We start from the raw sequence: 17,944 nt of genomic DNA on the forward strand, positions 1-17,944 counted from the left end.
TTATTCTTTTAAATACATCTAGATTGGTTGACAGAAAACCAAACCCAGCACTGATGGGGCTGGGGAGGAGGACTATGAACCTGAGACCATCCTGGGCTAAGATACACAGTCCTGTCTAAAGGCAAACAAAGCAAAGTAAACATGTGTGTGTGTGTGTGCGCACATGCGTGCCTGTGTGTGTCTTATATACCTACACTATTGGTGTTTCTTCTACAATATCTGCTCTGGTACAGTTTGTTTCCTGAGATTTGCCAAGGTCCTTGTGGAAACATAAATACAAAAGGAAACAGATGCAAATCTGATGTCTAAAGTTCTATTCGATATTGTCCAGGTCTCCCTCCTGTCTGGCTTGATTTCTCCTACTGAGCAGTTCCTCCTACTGCAGCAGATCTACCCCTTTGGTGGGCCTGCCACATGTTGACTTAAATAGACCTATAACTGCTAAAGAAATAGAAACTGTGGTCAAAAGTCTCCCAACCAAAAATAGCTCAGGACTAGATGGTTTCAGTGCAGAATTCTACAAGATTTTCAAAGAACTAATACCAATACTTCTCAAATTGTTCCACACAATTGAAACAGAAGGAACATTGTCAAACTCTTTTTATGAGGCTAGGCTACAATTTCCCTGATATCCAAACCACAGAAAGACGTTACTAAGAAAGAAAATTACAGACCAATCTCACTTATGAACATTGATGCAAAAATAATCAATAAAATGCTGGCAATCTAAATTCAAGAACATATCAGAGAAATCATCCACCATGATCAATTTGGCTTCACCCCAGAGATAGTTCAACATACAAAAATCTGTAAATGTAATTTACTATATAAACAAACTGAAAAAAGACACATGGATTATCACATTAGATGCTAAAAAAAACCTTCAACAAAACACAAGATTCCTTCTTGATAAAGGTCTTGTAGAGAGCTGGGATACAAGGAACATATCTAAACATGATAAAGGCAATATATAACAACAGCCAACATCAAACTGAATGGAGAGAAACTCAAAGTGATCTGACTGAACTTAGGAACAAGACACGGTTATGCAATCTCTCCATATCTATTAAATATAATACTTGAGGTCCTATCTAGAGCAATAAGACAACTAAAGGAGATCAAGGGGATACAAATTGGAAAAGAATCAAACTCTCACCATTAGCTGATGATATGATAGTTTACATTAAGTGACCCCGAAAATTCTATCAAGGAACTTCTACAAATCATGAATACCTTCAGCAATGTAGTGGAATACAAGATTAACTCAAGAAAATCAGTAGCCCTTCTATACACATATGATAATTGAGCTGAAAAAGAAATCAGAGAAACATCACTCTTCACAATAGCCACAAATAACATAAAATATCTTGGAGTAACTCTAACCAAACAAGTGAAAGGCCTATATGACAAGAACTTTAAATATTTGATTAAAGAAATTGAAGAATACACCAGAAAATGGAAAGTTCCCTCATGCTGTTGGGTAAGTAGAATTAGCTCAGTAAAAACGACAGTCTTACCAAAAGCTATCTACAGATTCAATGCAATGCCCATCACAATTCTAGCAAAATTCTTCACAGACCTTGAAAGAATAATGCTCAACTTCATATGGAAAAGCAAAAATCCAGGAGAGCCAAAATAATCCTATACAATAAACGAACTTCTGGAGGCATCACAATCCCTGACTTCAAACTCTACTACAGAGCTACAGTACTGAAAACAGCCTGGTATTGGCATTAGAACAGACAAGAGGACCAGTGGAACTGAATAGAAGACCCGGATATCAATCCACACATCTTCAAACACCTGATTTTTTGACATAGAAGCAAAAAATCTCAAATGGAAAAAGAAAGCATATTTAACAAATGGTGCTGTTATAGCTGGATATCTGCATGTAGAAGAATGAAAATAGATCCATATCTATTGCCATGCACAAAACTCAAGTCCAAATGGATCAAAGACCTCAACATAATGCCAACCATACTGAACCTTGTTGAAGAGAAAGTGGGAATTCTACTTGAATGCATTGGCCCAGGAGACCATTTCCTAATATAACCCTAGCAGCACAAAAACTTAGAGAAACAACTAATAAATGGGACCTCCTGAAACTGAGAAGCTTCTGTAAAGCAAAGAACATGGTCAATAAAACAAAATGGCAGCCTACAGAATGGAAAAAAGATCTTTGGACAGAAGGGTGATCTTCAAAATATACTGAGAACTCAAGATTCTTGACATCAAAAGAACAAATATTTCAATAAGAAAATGGGATCCAGACCTAAACAGAGAACTCTCAACAGATGAATCTAAAATGACTTAAAGACACATAAAGAAACACTAAACATCCTTAGCCATTAAAGAAATGCAAGTCAAAACAACTCTGAGATTTCATTTTATACCTGTAAGAATGATCAAGATCAAAAACACTGATGACAATTTATGCTGGAGAGTATGTAGAGTAAGGGGGAACACTCCTCCCTTGCTGGTGGGAGTGCAAACTTGTATAGCTACCTGAGCTCACCAGGACCAGTCACTTCCTTCCAATTAATTCATGTCTTTCTGTTCTAGTCTTATCCAGTCTCTTGCTGGAGTACAGCTCTGATGCTGTAGACCCGAGGGGTCTCACTAGATGCAACCCTGTTCCTGATTCATTGAACACGGTGGGATAATCAGCATCCATTGCTCATGTCCTTGTTTTCCCCAAAGACATACAACTTAATTTTTAAGAGATGCAATAAAATTATGGGAATATGATAAATGAATTTAGTGTAGGATTTTTTAAACATTTGGGCTTGAAAACTTGAGAACAAGACTTCTTGATTGAATTTGACCACAAACTCAACATCTGTGATTTCCATTTTTAATCCTTTTTCTCAAGCACTGCCTTATATCTCTGTAGTTGTGAATTTGCTGCTACATAATAAATCATTTGTCTGGATTGTTTGTCTGGCTGTGGTCTCTGCATTGGATTTGCCTGAAGGTGGCTAATATCAGCAGCTAGGGCATGAAGAATTTTGACTGTTGAATTGACTTCATTATAGCCATATTTCTTCATGTGTTTTCACAGACATTGATTTTGAGCAGGCAAAATCAATGTGAAAATTCTAGATAAACTCAGCCAAGTCACTAGCTGATGTACACACTCCCTTCTGGAAGATCTAAGAATGTTTTGACTTTACTATGCAACCCCAGTGCTGGAATCCCGTAGGTGGTTTTCCTATAGACACAAGCATGTGTGCCCTGTGCTCCATGCATAGTCAAAGCACCATGTAAGACAGTGATGCAGCGAGGGAACACGCAGAGCCATTAGTGGCTGAACTAATGAGGGGAGGCTCTGGAATGGAGGAAAACTTTTTGTAACTATTTGGACGATAGTCATGGGACTCATTAGGCTAATGAGATGACAGTCTCCTGGAACTGTTTTTCAGAGTCCCTTGGTGAGTCTTGTGACTTACACTGTAGCCAGACTTCTGACAAAAGTTGGGATCTTTGGGGAAATTAAGAGACTAAAGAGTGAGTGTCATCCTGGGACTGAACAATATGTGTCCCAGAGCTTCTCTAGGAGCAATGCGCCAAGAAAGAAGTGGCCCCAGTGATCTGCTGTCTGTGAGAGGCTAGAGCTAGAATAAGCCAGTAGAACCCTACGACCTCAGCTGGGTGACTCTGCTTGCCTTGCTGTCAGTCACCCTAATCACCTAACATGGAGATAAAAGAGTAGGACTTTTGCTTTAGAAGAATGAATTTGATTGGAAAATCTCTCCTTTAAGACCTGAAGAGGCAATATGTCTTGTGCATTGTTCCTCTGCATAGACTTTGCTGCTGGTATTGGTCATTAACCATGTACTAAAGGGGCCATAACCTCATTTTCTCAAGCCTCCTCTCAACACATCCTCTGCCCTTATTCTTAACTGGCTACCATGACAGTTCTGTGCTGAAAGTGGGCAGGGGGCAGGAAACCTTCATTAAACACTTAACTTTGGCAATTATATACAAATCAGATCTTAAAAACATAATTTCTTGGCTACCTACCACAAAAAAAACAGGAAGTAAACTAAATAAGCCTGACTTGTGTTTTAAGACTTTTGTGTCAAGCTTATTTATAGATACAACAAAGAGTGAAAACATCAAAAGTAAGGTACTTGGAAATGAGAAAGAAGAGAGTAAGACACAAGCTTGTTAGAGCCCAAAAGAAGCCAAAGGACTAAGTGGTTTACATAGAAGAGAGTTAAGCATTTAAGGAAGAACTAAAGATATTTTAAGATTTAAAAAACAAAACAAAAAAGAGAGGATACCAGAAATTATACTACTATCAAGAGATAAGCTTCAGGTTTCTCAGGCATTGGTTTGGGTGTCTACATATTACATCTTTCAGGAAGCTGTGTTTGGGTAAAAACAGGACCTCTGAGTATTGAGTTATCAGTGATCCTTGGTATTTCTGGAAGATCCTAGGAATCCTTCTGTGTTTTGTTTATCATAAGCCTTTTAAAAGGCCTGTTTTTGACCAGCTTTGCCCACTTTAGAATTAAGAAGAGGTCACTGCCCATAAACCTGCTCAATCTAGGGAAGCTGTTTTGGGTTAGATGACCTGAACTAGTCTTTCTCTTTTTCTCATAATGGTTTTCAACTATTTTAAAATGAGTTTGCCTATATGGGGAAGAAGCCCCATAGCCCCATGCAATACATATTTTTTGAACTAGCCTTTATTATAACATTGTATAGATGAATGAGATTTACTGATATTTTCACATATGTATCTGTCATGAATTGGTCAATTCTCTACACCCCTCTACTACCCTTGATTCCTCTGCCACTCCCTTAACATCCTCTCTAGACCGTGAAAGACCCTCTGAACTGATTTCTGTTCCCTTCTACTCCACACTTCTCCTTCTAGCAATCAGTACTCTACTGTGTATTTCTGTAAGATTGTCTTATTCTTTTCTATAAGTATGTGGGAATGTGTGGCATTTGTCTGGCTGTGTCCAGCTTGTTTTGTTCAAGTGTGTTCTGGAAACTTGAGAGGCCCTTAGTTTGACCTGCAAAACAATGAGACCTATGTGTTGTATGTTCAACAAAAATTATCAGTTATTAAATGTGACAAATCAAAAGCTCTTAGGGAAAACGGGTGAATACTCCTGACTTCAGGTTTTCTAATGGATTCCTAAATATGACACAGGACAAGCTGAGTTACAGGATATTAAAAAGGCAGGTTCTAGTCTATTATACTCACGAAGTATATAAAGGAGGATGGTTACTAGATTAAATGATTTATCAAGTAGCCCAAGTAGCTGGAGAAAAGATTCACAGAGCACACATTTGATAATGTTCTGGAGTCTGAATATATAAAGATATTTCTCAACACAATAATAAAAGCCCTACAGTTTGATATGGGTGGGGATTTGGCATCAGCAGAATAGGAAGCTCCACATAGTCCTGGATCCCACAAAATGGTCCATTCATCAATTCTCAGACTCAGACCTTCTGTGAGACAAGTCCTATGGAACCTCACAAAACAGACTGGCACAGTGCTCACTCTCTGTGGTGCCACACAACTTGGAGGAAGCACATAGACTCAGCTTCTCCCTACAGAGAGGAAGACAGGGGTGGATCTGGTTCTAATGTTGCTGCCTTTGTGGGGACTTTCTGGATGGGAATACACACATGACGGGTCTGAAGGACACTATGACCAAAAGAACTGTCTGTTATGACACTGAGTCACTGGACACCAGGTCCAGTGGGCAGAAATTAGGCAGTACACTATGAAGAACTTCATGGCTAAACTGGAAATTTTTGTTATTACTAAGTGGGCTCTGAGAGTTCAGAATAAACCCCTTAGTTTCCAGAACATAGCTGGAGAGGTCAGGAAGTGTGTGAAGAAAGGTTGATTAATGAATTTTCAGATGTCTGAGTCCCAAATAAGGTCACAAGAAATATGAGGAGACACTGTGAAACTCTGGAAGATTCAGACTGATATTCACAATCTAACATGAAAGAGATGGTAGATGCTCTGTTTTTCAGCATAGCTGGCATACGATGCTTAATGAGACCAGCTCTCTCATTAAGGCTCTGCACATAAAGGTACCTGCTACACAAACTTGATGACGTAATTTTGGTCCCCAGAGCCCACATAAATGTGGAAGGAGAAAACTGACTCCACAAATACATGTCATGCACACACAATAATAACAAAATTAAAAGAAGCAAAATTTAAGATGTCCAAATGATTCAATAATAGCAGGAATAATAAGCACAGGGACAACTTGATCAGAGACACATCCAGTGTCCTGGGAGGGCTGGAGCACACAAGCCAAAGCAGAGGACAGGCTGGGGTCATCCAAAGCCGGGCCCGACACGACTTTGCAGTCATGGGAAGGATTTCACCTTCTGCTGCAAAGTTTTACAGAGTTGGGGGGATTTTAAGTATGAGTGTGTACAAACAATATGATCATGCACAACCAACATCACTCTGCATATAGTTGGAGTACGAAGCATTGCGGATCGGAACATCTTACCAGATGCAGAGCAAGAAGTGAAGAGTTTCTTTTCTCTCTTTCTTCTTGCTTGCTTTTAACAAAATAGTGTCCATTTCAGAGGAGACTGCTAGTATATATGTATGAGGTAGAAAGACCCCCAAAGACCCTACATAAGCTGCAAGCAACAATCACTTGACACCGGAGTTGAGTCAATGGTGATGCTACACTGGGTTCCAGAAGACCAGAGACCACTGACCAGAAGATGGACTGAGTCTTTCCCTGTGATTCTGACCACCATATTGGTTCCCAACACCTTTCCTTTCTCAGAAGGATGTCTACTAAGACTGAGACACAGAGAGCATATTAAATCACTACTGTCTTTTCAGAAAAATGAACTCATGAGTTTAGATATCAGATTCTTTTTCTGAAGAAGTCCTAAAGATTGTAGTAAAATAGTTTTAGTATATTGCTGAAAAAATACGTTTAAAAGAGAAACTAAACAGAAGTGAAAATTAAATTACTTCAGATAGAAATAAAATTGTAAAAGTCCCTTTCAAACATTCTTTGTTATGAGTAACCTGTGTGTCTTAAAACCTCCTGCATTCAAAGAAAGGCATTTTTTGTTTCTATCTATTAAAAGTATAAATTACCAATGTTCTTCAACTTACAATGAGGCCGTATTGAGATGAACATGTCAAAAGCTGGAAACTTTCATTTTTTAACTTAAATGTACAAGTATGTGTCTGTGGAGTATAAGTGTGTGCATGCCACCTTTGTATAAGTGTCTGCAGGGGCCAGAAGAGAGCAGTCATTCCTTGATTTCTTTTTTCTTATCTTTGATATCTCTTGATTTCTTTCTTTTTTAAAAAATCATTTTTTTTATTTTATTACTTTAAAAAATACCAATCCAAATTCTCACTTCCTCCCCTCCTCCCACTCCCCTCCCATTCCTCCACACATTCTCCTCCCACCCACCTCCAGTCTTAAGAGAGGGTAAGGCACCCTGCCCTGTGGAAAGTCCAAGGCCCTCCCCACTACATCCAGGTAGAGCAAGGTATACATCCAAAGAGAATAGGATCCCAAAATGCCAGTACATGCAGTAGAGAAAAATCCCAGTGCCATTGTCATTGGCCTCTCAGTCTGCCCCAACTGCCAGCCACATTCAGAGGGACTAGTTTGATCCCATGCTCGTTCATTCCCAGTCCAGTTGGAGTTGGTGAGCTCCCATTAACTCAGGCACATTGTCTCAGTCGGTGAACGCCTCATGGTCTTGATTTCCTTGCTCATACTCTCCCTTCTCCCACTCTTCAACTGGACCTTGTGAGCTCAGTCTTGTGCTCCGATGTGGATTTCTGCCTCTGTTTCTATCTTTGTTGGATGAAGGTTCTATGGTGATATTTAAGATAATCATCAGTCTAACTACAGGGCAAGGCCAGTTCAGACACCCTCTTCTTTATTGCTTAGAGTCTTAGCTGGGGTCATCCTTGTGGATTCCTGGGAATTTTTCTAGATCCAGGTTTCTTGCTAACCCCCAAATGGCCCCCTCAATCAAGATCTCTCTTTCCTTGCTCTCATATCTGTTCTTCCTCCATCTCTACTATCCCATTCTTTCAAACTCTCCCCAACCCTCCCCTTCTCACCTTCTCTTACTCTTTTTCCCTTCCGTCTGCTCCCCACCCCCATGCTCCCAATTTTTTTCAGGCAATCTTGTCTGCTTCCAATTTCTGAATGGATCTATATATGTTTTTCTTTGGGTTCACCTTATTACTTAGCTTCTCTAGGATCATGAACTATAGGCGCAATGTCCTTTGTTTATGGCTAGTATCCACTAATGAGTGAGTACATACCATATTCATATTTTTGGGTTTGGGTTACCTCATTCAGGATAGTGTTTTCTAATTCTATCCATTTGCATGCAAAATACAAGATGTCATTTTTTTTTTATCACTGAGTAGTACTCTAATGTGTAGATGTGCCCACTTTCTTTATCCATTCTTCCATTGAGGGGCATCTAGGTTGTTTTCAAGTTCTGGCTATTACAAATAATGCTGCGATGAACATAGGTGAACAAATGTTTTTGGGTTATGATTGAGCATATTTTGGGTATATTCCCAAGAGTGGTATTGCTGGATCCTGAGGTAGGTTGGCTCCCAATTTTCTGAGAAACTGCCACACTGATTTCTGAAGTGGTTGCACAAGTTTGCATTCCCACCAGCAATGGATAAGTGTTCCTGTTTCTCCACATCCTCTCCAGCATAAACTATTATTAATGTTTTTGATTTTAGCTATTCTGAAAGTTGTAAGATGATATTTCAAGGTTGTTTTGATTTGCATTTCCCTGATAGCTAAGGAAGTTGAACATGTCCTTAAGTATATTTGACCATTTGAAATTCTTATGCTGAGAAATCTCTCTTTAGTTCAGCACACCATTTTTAAAATTGGGTTATTTAGAATTTTAATGCCTAATTTCTTGAGTTCTTTATATATTTTGGAGATCAGATCTTTGTCTGATGTGGGGTTGGTGAAGATCTTCTCCCATTCAGTAGGCTGCCTTTTTGTCTTATTAACTGTGTCCTTTGCTTTTCAGAAGCTTCTCAGTTTCAGGTGGTCCCATTTATTCATTGTTGTTCTTATTGTCTGTGCTACTGGGGTTATACTTAGGAAGTGGTCTCCTGTGCCCATGCATTGAAGGCTACTTCCCACTTTCTCCTCTATCAGGTTCAGTGTGGTTGGGTTTATATTGAGGTCTTTAATCTATTTGAGCTTGAGTTTTGTGCATGGTAATAGATATGGATATATTTTCATTCTTCTACAGGTTGACATCCAGTTATGCCAGCACTATTTGTTGAAGATGTTTTCTTTTTTCCATTGTATAATTTTAGCTTCTTTGTAAAAAATCAGGTGTTCATAGGAGTGTGGTTTGATATCTGGGCCTTTAGTTCAATTTCATTGGTCAACGTCTCTGTTTTTATGCCAATACCAAGCTGTTTTCATTACTGTAGCTCTGTAATAGAGCTTGATGTCAGGGATGGTGATGCCTCTGGAAGTTCCTTTATTGTATACAATTGTTTTGGCTATCCTTGGTTTTTTGTTTTTTTCCATATTAAGTTTATTATTGTTCTCTCAAGGTCTCTGAAGAATTGTGTTGGGATTTTGATGGGGATTGCATTAAATCTGTAGATTATTTTTGGCAGGATTGTCATTTTTACTATGTTGATCCTTCCTATCCAAGAGCATGGGAGATCTTTCCATTTTCTGGTATCTTTTTCAATTTCTTTCTTCAAAGACTCAAAGTTCTTGTCAAATAGGTCTTCACATCTTCTTGGTTAGTGCTTTATGCTACTTGTGGCTATTGTGAAAGGTGGTGTTTCTCTGATTTCCCTCTCAGCTTCTTTACCCTTTGTGTATAGGAGGGCTACTGATTTTTTGAGTTGATTTTGTATCCTGCTACATCACTGAAGGTATTTATCAGCTGTAGGAGTTCTCTGGTAGAGATTTTGGGGTCACTTATGCACACTATCATATCATCTGAAAATAATAAAAGTTTGACTTCTTTCTTTCAAATTTCAATCTCTTTGATCTTATGTTGTCTTATTGCTATTGCTAGAACTTCAAACAATATGTTGAAAAGATAGAGTGGACAGCCTTGTCTTGTTCCTGATTTTAATGGAATCACTTTGAGTTTCTCTCCATTTAATTTGATGCTAGCTGTCGGCTTGTGGTATATTGCTTTTATTATATTTAGATATGATTCTGGTATCCCTAATCTCTCTAATACATTTGTTATGAAGTGGTGTCGAATTTTGTCAAATGCTTTTTTGGCATCTAATGAAATGATCATATGGTTTTTTTTTCTTTCAGTTTATTTATATGATGGATTACATTGATAGATTTTCATATGTTGAATCAGCCCTGCATCTCTGGGATGAAACCTACTTGATCATAATGGATGATTTTTTTTGATGTGTTCTTTGATTCAGTTTGCCAGTATTTTATTGAGGATTTTTGCATCAATATTCATGAATGAGATTGGTCTGTAATTCTCTTACTTGGTTGAGTCTTTGTGTGGTTTTGGTATCAGGGTAACTGTAGCCTCATAAAAAGAGTTTGGCAATGACCTTTCTGTTTCTATTACGTGGAGCACTTTGAGGAGTATAGGTATTAGCTCTTCTTGGAAGTTCTGGTAGAATTCTGCACTAAAACCATCTGGCCCTTGTTGGGAGCAGTGAGAGCCCAGATTCTGAATTTCTTGTAATCCCCTGATCTGAGTGCCTACAGCTGCTCTGAGCACGAGAATTCAGGAGTTCCTGATGGCAGGAGAGTGGTTTCTGGTGGGTTTCGCTGGGGCGTGGCTATCTCTATATAATCTGCCCCTGAACACAATAAAGGGGCATTCTTGTGGAATTCAAGGATGACCCGCGTCACTGTCTCTCTGTCTGTGTGTGTTTGTGTATTTTAACCTCCAGCCCCCTTGCCCGAAGCTCGCGAACTGGGTGCCAGCACACAGAGCACAGACACGGGGGTGCGGTGTGTGGCATGCCCTGACCTTTTTTTTGGTTGGGAGGTATTTGATGACAGCTTCTATTTCCATGTGACTTATACGTCTATTTAAATTTCTCACCTGGTCTTGATTTAATTTTGGTATATGGTATCTATCTAAAAAGTTGTCCATTTTCTCACATTTTCCAGTTTTGTGGAGTACAGGTTTTTGTAGTAAGACCTAATGATTCGCTGAATTTCCTCAGTGTCTGTTATTATGTCCCTCTTTTCATTTCTGATTTTGTTAATTTGCGTGTTCTCTCTCTGCCTTTTGCTTAGTTTGGATAGGGGTTTGCCAATCTTGTTGATTTTCTCAAAGAACCAGCTTTTTGTTTCATTGATTCTTTGTATTGTTTTCTGTGTTTCTACTTTGTTGATTTCAGTCCTCAGTTTGATTATTTCCAGTCTTCTACTCCTCCTGGGTGAGTCTGCTTCTTTTTGTTCTAGAACTTTCTGGCATGCTGTTAAGTTGCTAATGTGAGCTTTCTCCATTTTCTTTACATGGGCACTTAGTGCTATGAATTTTTCTCCTTACCACTGCTTTCATAGTGTCCCATAGGTTTGGATATGTTATGCCTTCATTTTCATTGAATTTAAGGAAGACTGTAATTTCTTTCTTATTTCTTCCTTGACCCAGGGGTGGTTCAGTAGTCGACTGTTCAGATTCCATGAGTTTTTATGCCTTCTGGGGGTAGTATTGTTGCTAACTTCTAACTTTATTCCATGGTGATCCGATAAGAAACAGGTGGTTACTCTAATTTTTTTTGTATCTGTGAATGTTTGCTTTGTTACCAAGTATGTGATCAATTTTAGAGGAGGTTCCATGAGGTGCTGAGAAGAATGTGTATTCTTTCCTGTTTGGGTGGAATGTTCTATAGGTGTCGTTAAGTCCATTTGATTCATTACATCTGTTAGTTTTCTTATTTCTTTGCTAAGTTTCTGTCCATTGACCTGTCCATTGGTGAGAGAGGAATGTTGAAATCTCCTACTATTAGTGTGTGGGGTTTAATGTGTGATTTAAGTTTTAGTTATGTTTCTTTTATGTATGTGGGTACTCTTATATTAGGGGCATAGATATTCAGGATTGAGACATCAATCTTGATGAATTGTTCCTGTCATAAGTATAAAGTGTCCTTCTCCATCTCTTCTGATTGATTTTAGTGTGAAATCAATTTTATTTGATTTTAGGATAGCCACACTGCTTGTTTCTTTTCCATTTGATTGGAAAAGCTTTTCCCAACTCTTTACTCTGAGGTAGTGTCTGTCTTTGAGATGAAGTGTGTTTCTTGTGAAGAGCTGAATGCTGGATCCTATTTTGTATCCATTCTCTTAACCTGTGTCTTTTTATAGGTTAATTGAGTCCACTGATATTAAGTGATATTAATGAGCAGTGGTTGTTAACTCTGGTTACTTTTTTGGTGGTAGTATTTGTGTGTTTCCATTCTTTGGATTGTGTTGTGGAGTGTTATCAGATGTCTGTGTTATTGTGGGTGTTGTTAGCTTCCTGGGGTTGAAGTTTTCCTTCTAGTACTTTCTGTAAGGCTGGTTTTGTGGATACGTATTGTTTAAATCTGATCTGGTTTTGTCATGGAGTATCTTGTTTTCTCCATCAATGGTGAAAGAAAGCTTTGCTGAGTATAGTAGTGAGAGTTTGCATCCATGGTCTCTTAGTGTCTGCAGCACATCTATCCAAGACCTTTTTGGTTTCATGGTTTCTATTGAGAAGTCAGGTATAATTCTGATAGGTTTACCTTTGTATGTTACTTGACCTTTTTCCTTTGCAGCTCTTAATATTCTTTCTTTATTCTGTATGTTTTGTGTTTTGATTATTAAATGGTGAGGGGATTTTTTTGATCCAGTCTATTTGGTGTTCTATAAGCTTCTTGTACCTTCACAGCGATATCCTTCTTTAGGTTACGAAAGTTTTCTTCTATAATTTTGTTGAATATATTTTCTGTGCCTTTGAGCTGGAGTTCTTCTATCCCTATTATTCTTAGGTTTGGTCTTTTCATGGGGTTTCAGATTTCCTGAATGTTTTTTGTTAGGAATTTGTTGGATTTTATGTTTTCTTTAACCAATGAGTCTATTTCCCCTATAGTATCTTCAGCGCCTGAGTTTCTTTCTTCTATCTCTTGTATTCTGTTGATTATACTTTTCTCTGTAGTTTCTGTTTGTTTACCCAGATTTCCCATATCCAGCCTTCCCTTGGTTTGTGTCTTCTTTATTACTTCCATTTCAGTCTTCAAGTCTTGAACTATTTCCTTCACCTGTTTGATTGCTTTTTCTTTGTTTTCTTGGGCATCTTTGAGGTATTAGTAATTTCTTCTAACTTCTTGTTTATCTTCTCTTCTATTTCTTTAAGGGAGTTTTCACTTCCTCTTTAAAGTTCTTCATCATTTTCATAAAGTTACGTTTAACGTTGTTTTCTTCTACTCCTTCTGGGTTAGGATGATCAAGTCTTCCTGTTGTGTGTCTGCTGTATTCTAGTGTTGCCATGTTGTATTTTTAGGATGCTGAAGGATTTCTTGCATTGGTGCCTGCCCATCTCTTCCTTCAAATGAGGCCATCAGTGTCTTGGTATCTTGGTTCGATCTTTGCTGCTGCTGTCTGAGTACTTGGGAGTTTTTCTTAGTTTGCCCTTTCTTAGGTCCCCCCAGTACTGGAGCAAGCTCTGTTTCAGGGGTCCAAGGACCTCACAGGCGAATATGTGAGCTTGGGGGCAGGGTGGGTTGGGGGAAAGCCCAGCAGCAAGAACACTCCCTGCTGGCTGGCCAGAAAAGCTTAGGGAGTTAGGAAGGGGCCCCTGGATTCTGTACCACTGGGGAAGGCCCCCGGAGGGTGGCACTTCTGGCTGTCCAGCTGTGTGACTGCTGACTCACCTCTCCAGTCCCCTCAGCATTGGAGCAGGCTGTGTTGCAGGGTTCTATGGACATTACAGGTGAAAAGGTAGGCACCAGGAAAAAGAACTTCAGGAATAAATGGTGACACAGCGGCCACATCCTAGTCAAAGCACTAAGTCGTGGCAGCAGACGGAGCGTGGTGGAGGAGGGCTTGGCCAGCACCTGAGGCACTGTGTTGGATTCCACCACAAAGCACCAAATCTTCCTCTTTTGCTCCTTAGACCACCCCGACCCTCTCTTGTTCATCCTGGTCATGTGAGATCTTAGGGTGTGGCAGAGCCTTTCAGGGCTCTTGCTTGAACTTACCTCAGGACGCTAGGGTCCTGGATTGTTAATGGCAACGAAACTGACCGCAAACCATTAACTTATGATTTTGTTGTCCCATGAGCAAGAAGAATAAGGACGGCGTGCAGAGAGTGAGCAGAATGGACAGAGTAGAAGGGACTCCAGGAGAAGAATGCCTTGTATTTTTTAATTGTCATTTTCTTGTTACAACTGATGTTGAACCATTTATATAATTATTATTATGGCATTTTAAATTATATAATCAGGCTATTTTTCTGCCATCTCTTATCAGGGTCTTACGGCTGTCTGCATGATGCGCACTGAGTTAGATGCCCCGATATTTTTCTTGGGGTTTGTGATGACTTGTTTGAATGTCAAGTCAGCACAGTTTAACTGATTTGATTCCTCCACAATGGTAAACTATAACGTGGAACTTTAATCTAAAAAAAAAATCCAAAAAAACCCTTTCTCCTGTATTTTATCACAGTATCAGGAAAAATCAGGACAATATTAGTCTGAGAAGCGGGGCCATTGCTGTGATGACCCTGACCACCTAGCTTCTAAGTCCTTGGGACAGTTTTGAGGAGTGGAGAAGAACGTGGAAGTTTGGGCTGAAAAAGCCACTGAGTGCTGTAAGCAGAGCTTGCAAAAAAGAATGCTGAGAAATGACAGCAGAAGCCAGCTCAGGAGATTTCAGAGGGAACAATGACTCAACCAGAGACTGGGATAGGACCATTCCTGTGATAGTTTGGCCAAGAATCTGGCTCTATTTGGCTTCTTGTCCCGAGAACCTGAGTGAGGTTGAATTGAGAGGCAATGGATTCTTTTGTTTGGTGTGGTAAATTTCAAGGCATGCTGGTCTTCAGGCTGTCATAGGGAGAGCAGCATTGTAGAGAAGTTTCCAGCATGGTGAGAATGGAAAAACTGTCCCAAGGGAAACCTAATACACTGGAGGCATCATGTCGCTTAATGAGAAAAGGCCTAAGCTGTGGGGCTTCTGCTCCTTAAAAGCAGCTCCACAGGCCAAAGTCTTCCCCCAGGGTGAGCTCACAGAAGCAGATGAACCTGTTTCAAGGAGCCTGGCTACATCCTAGGCTGGAGCAGAACTTCACAGAGCTGTACGTGGTATCCATATGTACTTGCTCTGAAGGCAAAGATGCAAGATTGAGGGGTCACGAGAGCAGTTGGGGCCAGGCACTGTGTCCATGTCCACCAGAGACAGAGAAGCTTTCGCAGATCTGTCCTAGGGGAATAGAACTGTGCTTTTTTTGTGATATTCTCAGAACTGCAAGAAATACGGAGTTTTCACTAGGACATCCATACCCACTCCTTCCCACCCAGCTTCTTCAAGTATTTCTCCTTTCATTTGATAGGATGGATCTTATAAGCTATATCAGGATTGCAGGTAAGATCAAAGCCACTTCCATCCCACCCAGAGTAAACCAGTGGTTGCTCTTCCTCCAAGCTTTGCCCTTTCTCAAGCCGGGGGCTCATTTGCCTTTTCTAAGGGAAATCCCCACACTGTTCCCTCCCTCCTGCCATCCAGATTCTGGTACAGCACCCAGGCTGTAGCCAGTGCCTTCATGGGTCCCCATGCCTGCATTGCTCCCTCCCACCTAACATGGGGATGATTATGATGTTCTCAGCCATATAGTCTTTCCCAGGGTTGTGGGGAGTATGTGATAAAAGTGGGAACCTCTGTGCTTTTGCTCAGCACCTGTGGCGGTTGTCTTCTCTGGAGCTGCCGATGAACTAGAACAAGGGCTCAGAAAGCAGTTACTTCCATGGATGTAACATATTCTACTAAACCTAACCAGCAGCCTACACATTCAAAGTCAGTGAGTATCTAGGTCTTTATGTTTTTCTACACACGTGAGCTCACTCAAAGCTGAGTCTATTGAGACCTCTGGCTCAGAGCGAGGTTCTCAGGCTGATGTATGAGGGAGACCACGGATGCTTGCTTTGGTTTATCCATTCACTAATGTCCATTGAGGGCTCATCATCAGATACTGACCTTCTCTACAGGCAGAGAAAGAGTACAGCATGTTCCGGCATCACACAGCCATATAGTTAAAAAAAAACAAGCAGAGGCTAAATAAACAAATAAAGGTCTCTAGGAACAGGATTTATAGAAACCTAGAACCAAGTGTTTCACATTGCATGTTTTCCTCAGCAGAGGACATTTGCCCTGCAGTATTGGTAGAATGATATTCTTGAGCTAAAAAATGGAATTACTACTAAAGAAGGTGTGTGTGTGTGTGTGTGTGAGAGAGAGAGAGAGAGAGAGAGAGAGAGAGAGAGAGAAAGAGAGAGAGAGAGAGAGAGAAAGAGAGAGAGAGAGAGAGAGAGAGAGGATTGAACCAACATTAGAAAGAAAATGAGGAGATTCAGAAAATCTATGGGCTCTTAAGAAAGCAATGTGTTAAAATGAGAATAAAATCTAAAAAAAACCCCCACTGTCCTTTAAAATAACATTGAAATGTTTATGAGCCGATTTGCTTCATTACATAGAAAGCAAACTCCCAGGACTGCTTCCCACTTGACTTCATGGAGAATTTAAGAGCCATAGACCTTTGGCAGGAGTGCCCTCTCTCCCCTGCTCTATTTCCTCCCTCTTCTACTTCCCATTCATTTTCTGCTACCTCTCCTCCTTTTGAGTTCTTTGAAATGCCCTTTAGATAAGCTGCTTCACGGTGCTAGCTTTCTGATGGAAGCCACGACTCTGTAGACAACATGGAACTGCATGCACACGTCTGAACTTGTCTTCTCTTGCTGTCCCCTCCCTTAGCTGTGTGTGGTCCCCTGCATCTGAACACAATTCGAGCAGACATGTCCAATCACACAAGAGTAACTCACTTCATCCTCGTGGGCTTCTCAGACACCCCGCAGCTGGGATTGGTGGTCATCCTGTTTTTCCTGCTTGTCTACACATTCGGCCTCCTGGGGAACATCTCGATCATTGCAGCTGTGATGAGAGACAGGAGGCTCCACTCCCCCATGTACTTCTTCCTGAAGAATTTGTCTTTCCTGGACATGTGCTACACTTCAGCCACCATCCCCAAGGCAGTGGTTATGTCCTTCACAGGCTCGGGGCTCATCTCCTATCTCGAGTGTGTAACACAGCTTTACATATTTATCACACTGTGTTCTATTGAATGCTTCCTGCTCACGGCCATGGCTTATGACCGGTTCCTGGCCATCTTCAGACCACTGCTCTATGGAACCATCATGAGCCACAAATGTCGTGTTGAGCTGGTGGTCACTGCCTGGGTGAGTGGGGCCGTCTACTCTGCCTTCCACACTTTCAACACCTTCTCCCTCCCCTACTGTGGACCCAATGTTGTTGAACACTTCTTCTGTGACATCCCTCCAGTCATGAGGCTGTCTTGCACTGACTACCATCTCAATGAGGAGGTGGGCTTTGCTGTTGGCACTTGCATCATCATGAGCGCCTTCGCCCTCACGGTCCTCTCCTATGTGGGCATTGTGTACACAGTTGTCCGCATCCCCTCAGTGGACGGCAGGTGGAAGGCCTTTTCCACCTGCTCCTCTCACCTGACCACAGTCGTCTTGTTTTATGGAACTGGAAGCTTCGTGTACCTGAGGCCTGCCTCTCGGTACTCCCTGACCCAGGGTCGCCTGGCATCTATTTTCTACTCTGTTCTCACTCCGTCTTTGAACCCAGTGGTCTATTGTCTGAGGAACAAAGATATGAAGTTTGCTCTGCAGAAACTTTATTGTGGAGGAAAGTATTGA

The 17,944-nt window shown here is 40.6% G+C and overlaps 1 protein-coding gene across 1 annotated transcript; it reads left to right on the top strand.

Moving 5' to 3' along the window:
• The first annotated feature begins 17,017 nt into the window (after window positions 1-17,017).
• LOC142860773 (olfactory receptor 5AR1-like) lies at window positions 17,018-17,944 on the top strand. The gene has a single exon (XM_075992493.1). It carries the CDS (start codon window positions 17,018-17,020, stop codon window positions 17,942-17,944), a length of 927 nt encoding a protein of 308 aa, XP_075848608.1.

This window comes from Microtus pennsylvanicus, chromosome 11, assembly GCF_037038515.1.
Source record: "Microtus pennsylvanicus isolate mMicPen1 chromosome 11, mMicPen1.hap1, whole genome shotgun sequence".
Lineage (NCBI taxonomy): Eukaryota > Metazoa > Chordata > Mammalia > Rodentia > Cricetidae > Microtus > Microtus pennsylvanicus.

Bases quoted from the DNA above. Each gene is read 5' to 3' on its own strand.
- LOC142860773 (XM_075992493.1), top strand. From the start codon at position 17,018: ATGTCCAATCACACAAGAGTAACTCACTTCATCCTCGTGGGCTTCTCA.